This window comes from Opisthorchis viverrini, assembly GCF_000715545.1.
Source record: "Opisthorchis viverrini unplaced genomic scaffold opera_v5_347, whole genome shotgun sequence".
In the NCBI taxonomy this organism is placed as follows: domain Eukaryota; kingdom Metazoa; phylum Platyhelminthes; class Trematoda; order Opisthorchiida; family Opisthorchiidae; genus Opisthorchis; species Opisthorchis viverrini.
The window spans coordinates 426,239-439,825 of record NW_008751997.1 but is presented as its reverse complement, the minus strand read 5'-3'; the positions used below and the strand labels follow the sequence as shown (position 1 = coordinate 439,825).

At 46.8% G+C, this 13,587-nt stretch overlaps 3 protein-coding genes across 3 annotated transcripts in view; 1 reads left to right on the top strand and 2 right to left on the bottom strand.

Moving 5' to 3' along the window:
- Positions 1-512, bottom strand: part of T265_10164 (hypothetical protein) — a gene marked incomplete at both ends in the record, with an annotated part of 5,357 nt that extends 4,845 nt beyond the window's left edge. Inside the window, one exon of the mRNA XM_009176455.1 lies at positions 139-512. Coding sequence (XP_009174719.1) covers positions 139-512 — 374 coding nt within the window. The remainder of the gene's footprint in view (positions 1-138) is intronic.
- T265_10165 (hypothetical protein) overlaps positions 1-10,285 on the top strand; it is a gene marked incomplete at both ends in the record, with an annotated part of 18,164 nt that extends 7,879 nt beyond the window's left edge. Inside the window, 3 exons of the mRNA XM_009176454.1 lie at positions 3,768-3,993; positions 6,482-6,565; positions 10,085-10,285. Of these exons, the coding sequence (XP_009174718.1) occupies positions 3,768-3,993; positions 6,482-6,565; positions 10,085-10,123 (349 nt within the window). The remainder of the gene's footprint in view (positions 1-3,767; positions 3,994-6,481; positions 6,566-10,084) is intronic.
- Positions 10,090-12,717, bottom strand: T265_10163 (hypothetical protein; the record flags this gene model as incomplete). The annotated part of the gene is made up of 3 exons (XM_009176453.1): positions 10,090-10,307; positions 12,611-12,676; positions 12,709-12,717. 3 exons carry the CDS (start codon positions 12,715-12,717, stop codon positions 10,173-10,175), a joined length of 210 nt encoding a protein of 69 aa, XP_009174717.1.
- Positions 12,718-13,587: the final 870 nt, after the last annotated feature.

Sequence of the window (13,587 nt, the reverse complement as noted above, 5' to 3'; positions counted from 1 at the left end):
GTGCTCTCTGGCCTTATCCTTCGAAGTTTGACTGAACACAGGGAGAGGCAGATCCGTGAAAACCAAGCTGGGTTCCGTCCTGCAAGAGGTTGCATCGACCATATCTTCACCCTCCGACGGATTCTGGAACAGCGACACTGCTTCCAGCAACCAACAATGGTTGTGTTTCTCGATCTGAAAGCTGCCTTTGACTCTGTGAACCGCCAAGCACTATGGCAGTGTCTGTGGTGCAAAGGTGTCCCCCATAAATTCTTGACCCTCATTAAGGCGCTGTACGCCAACTCCCGCGGCCGTGTAAAGGTCTGCGAGAAGCTCTCTCCTGAGTTCACCACATCCGGTGGTGTCCGACAGGGTTGTCCTCTTTCACCTTTCCTCTTTAACTTCGTCAATGAAATGATCATGGAAGACTCACTACCAGCCTCTAATGCCTGTGTGGTCGAAGTGCTCCCTGGGCCTCCGCTCACAGATATCGAGTACGCAGACGACATAGCTCTTCTTGGATCTGATCCCATGTGTAAGTTGTTGCGCTAGCGTTTAAGATGTATGACTTCGTAGGCGGCGTCAGTCACATAGGTCTTAGGAGAATTTTTGTTGTGGCCTTAGGTCTAATGTCACTTACGGCGGCGCGCAAGCCTTGACTCAAGAACACCAAAAAGTATTCAAGCCGGTATAGGTCGGACTGAGCACGTTTGCAATATGTCGTGCAATCCGTTCACATCAGTCTGGCAACCAAGGACGTGTTCACTGAATTCGAGGTTCTCTTCAGCCCTTTCGACTAGTGCATCCTTGCTTTCATGACGTGCCACAGGAGGCTGCTAACAGTGCAGGCATTGTATTCTCACACTTATTCCTGGCCAAATGCTACCACTATGAATTAATGGTCCGGCTTATATACAGCAATGGTCATGCGGGCTACACTGGCTAGAACTGCGTTCCAAAATGTGCAACCATGCCAGGAAGGTCAAGGGAGCCAGACTAAGAACAGTGAGCCCCCACGGTACCTTCTGGAAGTATAGTCATACTGTCATCTGCAAAGGAGTGTGCAAGCAGTAATGTATCTCTTCCAGACGACCGGCATTTCCATATCCATAAAAGCAGCCTCCCTTCATAGAAGGAGGGATTAGAAAAGGTTGGCCGTAAAACCACCAGAGCTGCTCACCCGGATGCGAGCGCAAACCGATTGGGAGGTCAGTTCTACAACTGTGCTTACATCTTGATCCTTGATTCAGACAAGCAAAAAATCGCTCACCTGTAACACCTTTTCGGTGCCCAGCTGCCATGCTACTCGAAGTGAGCACGAGGTTTGAGACAATGCCAAGTTGCCCAAGTCTAAACAAGAGCAGTCGAGATGCAGAGGTTGGGTTCGAACCACGGACCTTATGATCAGTAAATTTGCGCTCTAACCACTTGAACCATCTCATAGCGTACACGCAAGAGCAGTCTGTTAGTTCAGGTTGTTTCAGAGTGCGAACTTTCAAGACTGTCTGATGAACTGAGCGACGAGGTTCGAAGAATGTTTTAGGAGTGTATGTGGCTGTGGCGGCTACAGGTAATGGTAATGGTAATCGGTATTGAACGGATCTATCAGTCCTTAAGGATGGGCGTACGTAGATATCGCTAGCAATGGGACTGGGAAGGAGAGAAAAGCGAATATATAATAGAGGAAGAAAGGAGACCTCAGCGGTCGCCTGTTTTCGCTCACCCGCTTTGTTGCATGTGGCAATTAAGACCACCCAACTGATGACGACAGTGCAGTTACTGGTTGCGCGTAGGCTGGGATACCACCAGGGCGTCCAGGCCTAGACTGGATGATTAGGGTCCTGAACAAAGCTTTTGGTTCAAAAACCTAACATCAAAACAGCTGTTGTCGGTGTACGACCCTCAGAGCAATCCACATTTCTAGGGAGCAATTTGTCCAATCCCCAAACTAGAGGATCAGGAGACTGTGTTAGCCAGACCACTGCCCGTTGACCAACCTGGTGTGAGGCTCTGTGGTCCGGACACACGTGCACTTCCGTGTATGGGTCAATTGGTCGTGGGGGTGCAAAAACCGCTACACCGTGGTAAGCTCCAGTTTCAGTGAATCACGGACCTAAACGCACTCAACTTGGCTTGATTCCAGTAAACAGTCGACTTTGCGCTGTACGATTGTCTGGTTGGATTGAGATCGATGTTGTTTGATGCAGTAAATGACGTTTATTCGCAGTCTGCATACACCCCACCAGACTGTATTTCCTAAGATGAGGAAAATAAATTTTTTCATGATTCGTCATGACTGCTTCGGTCATCAAAAGAACGAAATATCATCCTGACCGGTGAAACGAACGCCCACGTTTGATAACGAACCCCAGAAGGGTGTCACTTTTAGCTTCGTAGTCGATGCTCAGCATAGGGCGATGTCTTTAGGCCAGCCGTCCCTAATAACTGAACTTTTAATCATTTGGACGGATGTGTCACGTTCACGACACGGACTGAATGAAGGCATGCCCCGTTTGGCCAGAATACCCGCCAAACCGGATCGAGCACCCTTGACTCGACGCTTCTCGCCCCCTCACGGATATTCAAGCACAACCTTGTGGAACGCTCTGTGATTACCCTATAAATACAGTTGTAGTAATTTCCATGTCTTCGTAAAGGGCTGTGTAAAGCTACCGTGCCTTCTGCTATACCACAGGGGGCGGAGCAGGAAGCCGAGTATGCAGAGTTGCACTACCGCTCAGCAAGACACAACAGGTAATCAGGATAGAACTCTTCAGTTGTGTACTAATCGTCGTCCATTTGTGGGCAGGACGGAATTTCATCAAAAACACCCTCAGCAAATCACTTGGAGCCCACCAACCACATACCAGTTATGGACTAAGTTGGATCTTATGGCTATCAGTTACCAAGGGAGAGCCGTTCCTTCTGGGGTCCGCAACTTGTCTCCGATCATGCCATTGTGTGGGCTCACTTAGCACTTCGCTTCCCTTCATGATTACGCACACGAGTAGAGTAATTACGCCGTGGACAATGTTGCGTCGACCTTATGTTTATCTTGCGACGATTTCTCGAACGATTTTCCTTAAGCGTTCAACGACGGTCGTTTTTCCTTACCTGAAGGCTTTCTCTGACTCCGTAGAGCATCAGAAACTTTGGCGATGCCCTGGCGACCAATGGTGCCTCTAATTTGTAAAGATCTCTCCTAGGGGCACTGTGCCAACTTCAGTGGGTGTAAACCTGTATACAGCAAATATTCGCCCGACTTTACCACATTCAATAATGCTCTTCCTCAACATTTCGGTGCAGTCTTGTTATGATGTGCTGCTTGAAGCTCCTTTTCGTCTACTGAGAAGATCGCTGTTTTATTTGCTAATTAAGAGTGGTGCACACAACAAGTGGGCAGATGATAGCTTGTCAAGCGAGTATGCATGCAATACCACTGACGCTGAGTGCTGCCAATTTTGCTAGAATGGGGCTCGGGTGGTCCTTTCTGTGATTGGTTGAAGTTAAACACATTTACGGAGGTGTGGGGTAGTCTAGGAATTTTCTTGCTAAGTTGACACTAGGCTTGTATTCATTTCATTATTTCCATCCCATGACTCGTTAAGATGTATGGTTGTATTGCCCTTAAAACTCCGTAATTTCAGTCGACTCCGAGCTGATCAATACCGGTTAAGCCTGAGTGTCGTTGCCTCTGTTGTGTTTCAGATGGTCTCGAAGCCCTCTATCCTCGTGTATATAATTACGTTGATCTGTTTTCTTTCCTTCGCAACGTCTGCTCTTTTTAGAGAGCGACGCCTAAAGGAAGAACGTGAGCGTGAGGCAGAAGCGGCCCGTCAGCTGGAGGCCAGAGTGGTGGAAGCATTCGAGGCCGCTTTGGTCGATCGTGCGGATGATCTCCAGGCTGAGTTGGAGCGCAGGTATCAGGCGGAAATTGACCGGCGGGTGAAGCAGCGCCTCGATGAGCTTGAACGGGATTATCAACGGAAGTTGGAAGAGGAGAAACGACTTGAAGTGAGTTACCGGTTTCCCGTATCCAAACACACACTTGGTGATATAACTGATCATAGTCTACACGACGCCTCAGATCTGCTACTCCTCTCATCAGCCATCTCCTTGCCACTTAGCAAATGGGCAGCCTCATTCACCCGCCCCGCATTACTCATTGGTCACTGCATAGACAGCTTCACGGGCACAACTCGGTCTTCTTGATGCCAGCCCTTTTCCGTTCACCGCGTCCATCGTTCGACGTGTATAACACAGATCAGTAAAGTTCCGGAGATGGGACTGAATACGTGTATTTGGGGTCCGGGGGTAAATCGGTTGTAGCTTCCTCTCATTGATGGAACGAGTGTGCTACTTCCACCTGTTTCATATTAAAATCTACATAGAGTATAACCCAAGGCCTACTGACTTGATTTGGCGGACTCTGTTGGCACCACATAGCTTTGTTCCTAACGCTTGAAATACCGGAAATAGTCTCATCCTGTGATTTTCTAACCAACCACAATTTTGAAGTGCTACCGATGCATTGGCACTAGATTCAGCATTGCATCTTCTTGCGCACGACACTCCAGTTCCCCCAACTAACGCCGCATTTGTAAACGACGGTCCGTGTGTGAGGAAGACCAAAGCATCTGGCCTCTGTTGAAAATGCGGTAGGGCTCTGTGTTGATAGTCTTTCGCACTAGACAATTAATTCGTAGATCATTTGGTCCGGAATGGTGAGCTGTGATGATATGTTAGCCGTTCACCTTGCGTACCAGATGTAAAGTGCATTGCATCGTGCACCTTCGTAAGGTATAATAGGACAATATCAACAATTTTTTTATTTCTAGTACAAGTTCAAGTGTGTGTTCTTGTCGCGCATACCGTTTTGTGTGCTTTTGTCCTCAGGAATGATGTTGGCCTTGGTCGCAGCTGGTCATATGCCCTCCGAATTAATTTCCAAATGAGTCTTTCGGGAAGCTTTATGAAAGGCTTATGCTGGATTTCCCACACCCTTCCTAAAGTTACCCAATAATGTAGGCTGGGAACCGATTTCAGGTGCTGTGCTTATCGCCCATCCTGTAGACAGAAGCTTCAGATGGCTTGTTATCCCAAGCCTTCTATTTGAGCCGTCATCTTGTTGAAACATCTACGTAACTTCGGTGTAGCGTGCGTTCAGGTGCAGTGTATCCACCTGAAATTCCTAGTTGACATTTGCGATGGATTCTAACGCTTGTAAGTCTCATCTCAGGTGTTTGCCGACTCAACTCATAGACAGCCTAGTCCGATCCAAGGAGTAAGAATGTGTTTATTTTAATCCCGGCGGTTTCACCCTGACTACTCAGGTGACAGCCTCACTTGAACACACTGTTCCTAGTTGAGAAGACCTGGCCCTTATCTGACAACCCAAGCAGTCGCCTCGACTAATTTACACCCGGTGGTTGCTGCGAATTTTCAAGTGAATACACAGCTCAGTGAAGTATTGCTTCCTGAAAACTCGTAATCAACATCAGCCCAAGTTACTCTCACTTTGTCTTCGGGCTGGTTGTACTTTGCAGCGTGAGTCTAACGATGGATCGTCAAGTGAGTGTTGAAGGCCTAGGGATCTCAAAGTTTTCGTGATAGACAGACAGCCACTCCCTTGGGCTGCGATTGAAATGGATGAATACTACCGTCCGGCGTCACTTAGTAAGGTTCCAGTACCCTTTGGCCTGTGTAGGTTGTTGCGAATCAGAAATTTCCTTTGAGTCTTGTGTTTCTAACGTCGGATTCAGGGATCCTCTCGCAGGTTGGAATCAAATCTTCCTGTTCGAAAGAAATTGACGTTGAAAGTGGAAGCTAGTTAGGTTTTCTGGTGGAGTTCTTCGAGTTACAGACCAGCAGGAACGTCATTTCCTCTCAACTCTTCTTTTTATATGATATTCTGACAAATAGGCGTGTGCGGTATTAAGGCTCTGGTACATTCTACATTCAAGAATGAAGATGATTCGGCATTCACTCTTTCGGAAGCGATTCATACTATTTCTCCCCATCTCATTGGGTTGTCACCTTGACAGAAGTGCCATGTTTGGCAGTACATCTACCTGGTATGAACTACAGGATTCCATGTAATAATGCCGGCTTGGTGTACGATACTGTCTACCATGTCAACTATCACGCATGGATACTTTGTTCTTTTGTGAACCAAGTGGTTAGACCGCGAATTTACTGACCGGAAGGTCCGTGGTTCGAACCCGACCTCTGCCCCTCGACTTCCCCTGTCTAGGGTTGGGCGACCTGACAGTATCCCAGCCCTCGTGCCTCATTCGTGTGGCATGGCAGCTAGGCACCGAAAGGGTGCTACATCTGGACGATTGTGAACCATTGTTCCTATGTGCCAGACTAGGTGTAAACCGTTTGTTTCATGTCAAAAATAAGTGAAATCCATGCATCCTTGCCACTCTATTGAAAGTCATGTTTGTGCAGACGAATCCACACAGTGTGATTATTTTCATGCCCATTTTTCTACTTCAAGGAAGAGGAAAAACGGAAACAGGCAGAGCTTGATCGGATCTTGGAGGAGAATAACAGGAAATTGATGGAAGCTCGGCGTAAAGAGGTGCGTTTTCCCCCCATGTTGCCCTGTTTCGCTCATCCAGCCAGTTGTGTTTAGCGCACACGGTTTGCCAAAACTACTCATTAACCACTTGGTATTTACATGTCGATTAGTAGTGCATTTGTACGATATAGTTGGAACGATTTATGGCCCGGTATTTTACTAAACCTGTTTACCAGACGGCCCACAATCTTGGTGTTCTCTGAAATCAAGGGTGCTTCCGATTTTGTTGATCGGTCAGTGCTGTTAATCGCACTTGCTCAACTGGGGGTGCACCAGAAGTTTGTGAAATCAATCGGATCCCTATTTTCACATACTTCTGGGCGTGTGAAGTGTTTGGTGAGCTCCTTAGAAAAAAAAACGATGTCCTCTTTCTCCCTTCTTGTTCAACATTGCCGTTGATGAATTAATGAGACGACCGCTAAATGATCTTCAAAACTTCGGTATTCTTATGACTGCTGGTGAGAACCTTGTCGATCTGGAGTATGCGGACGACATCGCCCTCATCTCTGAAGACGAAGGCCAAGCACAAGCTCTTTTGAATAATCTGACCACTGTCTTCGGTCTTCGAAGTCTCTGAACATGCCCCAATTGTTCAAGGAGAAGCACTGGAGTTTGGGGAAGTTTACAGACCTCTGTAGTCGTATTAACTCTGATGGAAGTGTGTCTGATGAAGTCAGCATCAGTTTACTAATTTTCGCCACTTGTGGCCTGAAAAAGGCATATCACTATGTCTCAAGAGTGCCCAGTACCAAGCTACAGTAGGCCTGAGACATGGCCTCTGCGGTTAGACGAATTGAGGCGTCTTCAGGTTTTTCATCGCCGATGCGTCAGCAACGCTGTTGTCAGATGACGTCAATGAATTCGTAACGGGGTGATTAGAAAACAAGTATCTAGTTGCGCAGCAGGTACTTCGATTGCGGAACACTTTCAGCACCATGAACTTCGGCATCTCAGCCATGTGCTACGAAAGCTAAAACAATATCTATCAAGACTACTGTTGTTCTTCGTGCCTCCTTCGAAATGGCGCGAACCGCGAGGTGGACAACGTATGACTTAGCAGAAAGATGTAAAAAGATACTGAAAAGTAGGGATGTTTTTCGTGTGGTTCGGCTTTCAGGATGATGTCCCTGTGACTTCCCTTGCGGAGAAAATTGTGGCAGATCGATGTCATTGTTGTTCGTGCTATCGGTATCTTCCCAGATTGGTTGAGTGTCTGGAGACGTAGGAAGCGTGCAGTGCTTGCTACAGGCCAGCATCACGTCGCCTCCCCTTTTCCCTTCTTGTCACTCAAATATAATTAGATAAGCTCTGTGACTATAGGACAGTGAAGCATCAGTGTCAACTGTGGGGTTGTGGTCCCTGGTGATGACCTCACCTCTTAATCAAATCAGACAATCTATACTTTTAAATTACGACCGTCTGATCATTGTATGACCTTATCAGTGTATCTAATCCGTTTTTTTCACAACACAACATAGCTGCATCATATATTAGCATGGTAATTGAGCCGTTTGCGCAGCGCGATCGAATCGGACAGTCACATGCTAATTTGGCATTGCTGTGTCGCACGACTTTCGAGTTGAGTACCCCACATTGTCAGGTGTTGCTAGGTCGCATATATTATTGAGGGCCGTTTTTATCCTAGCGGAAAATCCGTTCATTCAACGTTCGATCCGATCGTCCAGTCCACGTTCTAAGCACTTAGCGCTGGTAAACTGTGTCTGATTTGGTAATGAGTACTCAGATTATACACGATAAAACTTAATTGATATGTCCTCGGTGTGTAACCCTTATTGAGCGATGTGTGTTGGTTTGTTCGAAGAATGGTATACTTGCTCCCAGTACTTGCTCATCTTAATTGTACAGCACAGTCCATTCGTAACGATTACGTGTTGGTCTGAGAAATGCCCCTTGTAACGTGAGGTTTTCTGGCTGCTCAGCACTCCCGACCACCACCTTGAATTGGTAGTCGATGTTGAGTGCTGAAATGATCCTGCGGGCTGCACTGGCTGGAATTTCGTTCCACGGTGTGCAACCGCTCCGGGAAGGCGAAAGAAGGGTAGCCAAACGAAGAGCAGCGAGCCCCCGTACTACGACCAGCTGTAATACGATGCAGTGTGGAGGTAAAGTCGTACTGTTCTCCGTGATAGGTATGTGAAGGCCGTAAGGTATTTCCTGCAGGCGAACGGAATTTCCGTATTCACGAAAGCAGCCTTCCTACGTAGAAGGATGGATTAAACAATACTGGCCGTAAAATCCGCACACTCGGACCGTCGAGCGTTGACCGTGACCCCTTACGAGTTATCCATTACGGTCAAAAAGCAACCAAACTTTGCCGTGAGATTGATGAGGTTCCAAACACATATGGTGTGCACAGCAGCATCAGGAGTTAGGCAGCTATGCCCTGCTCCCTGCACTCTTGGGCTAGTCCAGCCCTCTACTGCTAAACAGGTCAGGTCTTTGTGTCAACGGCTCAACGTGGGCTACCTTGACCAAATCCTCGGTATGGACAGCTCTGGGTATCGCTCATCCGCATTGTTATTTGTCCCTCCCCAGTCCCTTCCCTCCAATTCAGCCACTCTTCAAAAAACTCCTACGGCGCATCGATCTAACGTAACTTAACAACCAACAAACTACTGGGAATGGGGAAGTGTAGGTGGTATAATACTGGGCTTTCAGCTTTCGATAGACTGCTGTCCTTGGGGCTCATCAGGTGGGCACAGTTTCCACCGTAAACGAGAGATTCAGCCGGGTTCCAGGTGAGTCTCTCGAAAAGCCAGATCAGTTTCCAAATGTGTGTTTTTCAGTTATTTACTTACTTTCGAAAAAGCAAATGAAGTTCAAAATATCCTTTCTAAAACGAGAGAAATCACCAAGGTCAAATGGTTTGGACATCAAAGAACAACTACCATATCCACTGACGAGGAAGTTCTCGCAAAGCGGGGCTCATGGACAGTCATCCCCTTCAAAGAGGTTGGGCAAACATTGTGTGACAGCCATCGTTTCGTCAGCCTGGTGCCCCACCTAACCGCATACTAATAAGGTTTTTATCGTTTACAATTCAATCGTCAAACCCGTCAAAACTCCCGATCAACCACCAATAGCGTCAAGAGCTTGAGCAGCGCCACGTGTGTCGCCTACTGACGGTCGCGGTTTTCTTACATCTCAGAAGAGACCGAGACTCTGCATAAGTTGGTTTTCCAGGCTATACTTGAATGTAGGAAGGCTGATGGTACCGTTCCATCAACGTGTCGCTCGGGTCTCACGTTGAGTGAGATCTTGTACAGACTGGTGAATTTCGAGGGTACAGACGAAAACGCGAAAGTAATTTGATGTACTTGAGATTTAAAAACGCCAAGGCTATCCATGGGCGTGCAATTTATAGCTTCCTGAAGGGCCTCGCTCATTGCAGGAATCAGATATCATTCAGTAATGTATATCTCAGTTTGTGTCAGAAGAGTCCCACAACTTTAATGGCCAAAACTCTCGAACACCGTTCTTATTCTTCTCTATTTTCAGGACCCCTCCCTACAGACCCTGTTCGCTATCACTGGGTGATGAAATGAAACGTGTTTCTTCTTTTTGTACATATGTATTTTTTGCACATTTATTCTTCCAAATCGTCCTTACATGTAGGCGAAAACAGTGCATCAAACGCCTCCGTGTTCCTTATTTGCTTTCTTTGCTGTTTCACCGTGGTGCAGTCACTTTTCCGCTTGCGCTGAGGGTTGCCTTGTGCCACCTATAGTAACGGGATATAGAAAATGGTTACCAGCGCGAATCACCGAGGGAGAGCGATAATAGACAGTAGTCGTTCGTCATAATAGGTCCGTGAGAGTACACTTCTAAGAAATTCCAGGCACTTTCTCTCGAAGAAGAATGCCATCTGCCCATTGAGTTTTCTACTCTCCGACCCGCCGTTCATGGTCGTTCGCAGTAAATTTATGCAGTCCATAATTGGTGACAAGCACATGAGATTACTGTAGGGGAAATCATTGTATCTCATCCACACACAGCAACCGTTTACAATTTCACGGCCACTCAGGACATGACAGTTTTCTTAGGTGTTTGCACTCACCCATCCAGCCGAAATGACACCAGACAAGAGACAGATGAGCGGGGGAAATCGCCAATCAGGATACAGCATCCTCTCCAAAAGACATTGGGTTTTCAAATGCTCCTTTCTTCACAGACAATCGCTTCCACAATACTGCAACGGGAACATTGTCGCTAACTCGGTAGCAACCTACCCCTTCTGATTTGAGATTGTTGTACTTCCAGCTTAGAGGAGCAGTTGCATTTGATTGAGTTTCAACAGCATGCCATGGTGGCTCTGCTGCGCCGCAATTTTCTGAACTCTCCCTTGGATGCCTAGATTTGTCCAGTGGCACTCGACTTGCCACCATTAGGTCCGTAAATTTCCTAACTTGTTGGGTCCCCATGGGGCTAACCCTCATGATTGCGGTTTGTTTGTATTAACCACCATTAATACGGCCAACCAGCAATCGCCTGTCCATACAATACGATTAGCCTACGGAATCTCGGGATCGGATCCAGTCCTCAGACTGTGGGACGGATCTTTTGTTGCGGTTGCGCATGATTTTGCGTGTATTGCTGCCTATTGGTTACGAAGTCTCCCTCTATCTAGTTGAGAGTAATAGCTTCTAGATTCAGTCGAAGAGCCCCTTAACTAGGTTCCGTTATCTATAGCTAAATGTGACAGACAGTCATGGAGGTAGTCCCACCTCTGAGGTTGAATGGTCAGTCTCTAAATGACCGCACAGAAAGCCAACATCGATGCGACCACAGACTTCCTACCTAAGCTTCGTAGTAGGGTCGCTAACGGAGGCGATTGTGCTCCCTACCCTAATGGATGGTCATATGGACAGTGAAAAAGATTACGCATGGATTTTGTAATTTTAAGATCGCTCTGATGTTCGACATAATTGGTCTAATGTGCTTGGTAGTGTCTTTCTACGAAAGCAGATGAAAGCGCGTACTTTGTTGTGTTGTTTTCTATCCTGGTTGTACTGATCACTCTTTTTCTCTGAAGTACATATTGGTCCAAGTTTTCTCCCATTACGAGGGATTGTGCACCTTTCGCGATCGACGCCTCACGGAGTCGAACAATCGGTTTCTGTCGAAGTATCGGCAACCAAATAGTATCTTATCCTCTCGGCATCCATCGAGTTGCATGACAGCTATGCACTGAAAGGTACCTACGGTTAACTGATCACCATTTTTAGTAAGCGCCCAGCCTATGTCCGGACAAGAAAAGTTGTGAAAGGTTGATATCGGAGCTCATTACATCCACCAACCTTGTCCAGCCAGCACACCGAGTGTCCCAGATCAACTGGTTTCGGAGGTTTCGCTCTTAATGGGCTGTTTCGATGAATAATCGGAGGGACGAATTTTCCTATTGTGACAGCTGTTGAGCCAGAAGTTGGTGGCAGTACCATCAAGCCTTAAAATGGGGAGCTTTCGTGTGATATTGCATTCGGTCAGGTCATCAGCAATCTTGGGCGGTTCCTAAAACGAAGTTCCATCGTGCGTTGTAAGAAATAGCGGAAGCTCTGCCTTCGCATAGAAGTTTGCGTTAGGTTCGCCTTCAAGTACCCATTCGGCCTCATCCTGTTGGCCTTTAATAGGTGATACTTCAAGCTCATGACTAGGTCAGGTAGATTTAGTCACACTGTCTTCCGAGTTTGTGAACATCTGGTCGTGGGATGACCATGTTTCATCGAGTTCTAGCAGACTAACTAGTCAGCACCGATGGCGGAGAATATCAGCACACTCAGGAGAAGAGAGCGCTGATGCACAGGACGAGAGTGGTTTACTTCCGAGGCCCCCATAGAGTTTGCTATCCACAGGGCTTACCGTGATAGCATCAGCTTGCTTTGTGTGATTTTCCACCAGTCAAAAGGTAACTGAAAAGAAAGCGAAACCTCTAATTTCAGCTGACAAGCTTGGCATCACGGTGAAAGCTAAAATCTTATTGGCTTCACATGAATGCTGAGTTTAGGGCGGGTGTTAGAAATAACTTACCTCTGTGCTCCAAATGGCTCTCAAACGGTTAGAAACTGCTCTTTCAACTTCATGTGATGATGAAATCTAAATGCTGTTGAGAACGAAATTCTACTCACTCTCATCATTTTGCGAATAGACTCTGGAATTATTCTTCCTGCGCATCGCCTGTAAATGTTCGCTATCGATTTCGCCGTTGATTCGATTATTATATCCCACTGATAGTCCAAGAAGGTCTGTCAGTTTGAGCATACTATGCGCATACCTCCTGCCGAGTGTCTTGTTTTGCTGAATCTTCTTTGTCAAGACTCGTTCGGGGCCCTTCCATTGGACAAGAAGTCTAAAAATTTTATTTGAATGCTCAGTGATTCTATCTTACAAACTGATCAGGACATCTATTCACGTTTGGCCAGATTGGTGAAATAGTTCGTTCAAAAGGAACATTCATACTCCGTCTGCCCTCGTAGGCGGAGCGACCCTACTATTGTCAAGTCTTCCAATCGGACCTAGGTTGTCATCAGCGTTAATGTAGTTCATCCTTAACAAATCGAATCACAACACAACATTGTTCTCACTAAGCACTGAAAGTGCGTAACGTCTTTCGATTTTTTGGGGCAAGTGGCTGAAAGGGTTGATCAACTTTTGACCTGGCAGAGGGATATTAGAAAGATTACGAAACGTTTGGGTGCTGTCGGCGCTACTCACCTACCAGGATGGGGTTGGGTGATCCCCACTGCGCCTGGTTGAGGATGCTGCAAGATATGGCTGCTAGTCGATGTCAATGGCGTTCGTGTTATCAGTTTCTGTCCAGATTGCATGAATGTTCGGAGGTGTAGCACTGAATCCCTCCCTCTCAGCCTTCATTCTTTCGGTGCTGTAGGGTTTTCAAATAAACCATCGTCGTACGGAAGCGAAGTATCAGTGTTGAACACGATGTCATGATGAATTGGCTGGAAATGAGTGACCGAACTTTACGGACTGTATCAGGCTGGTTTCGC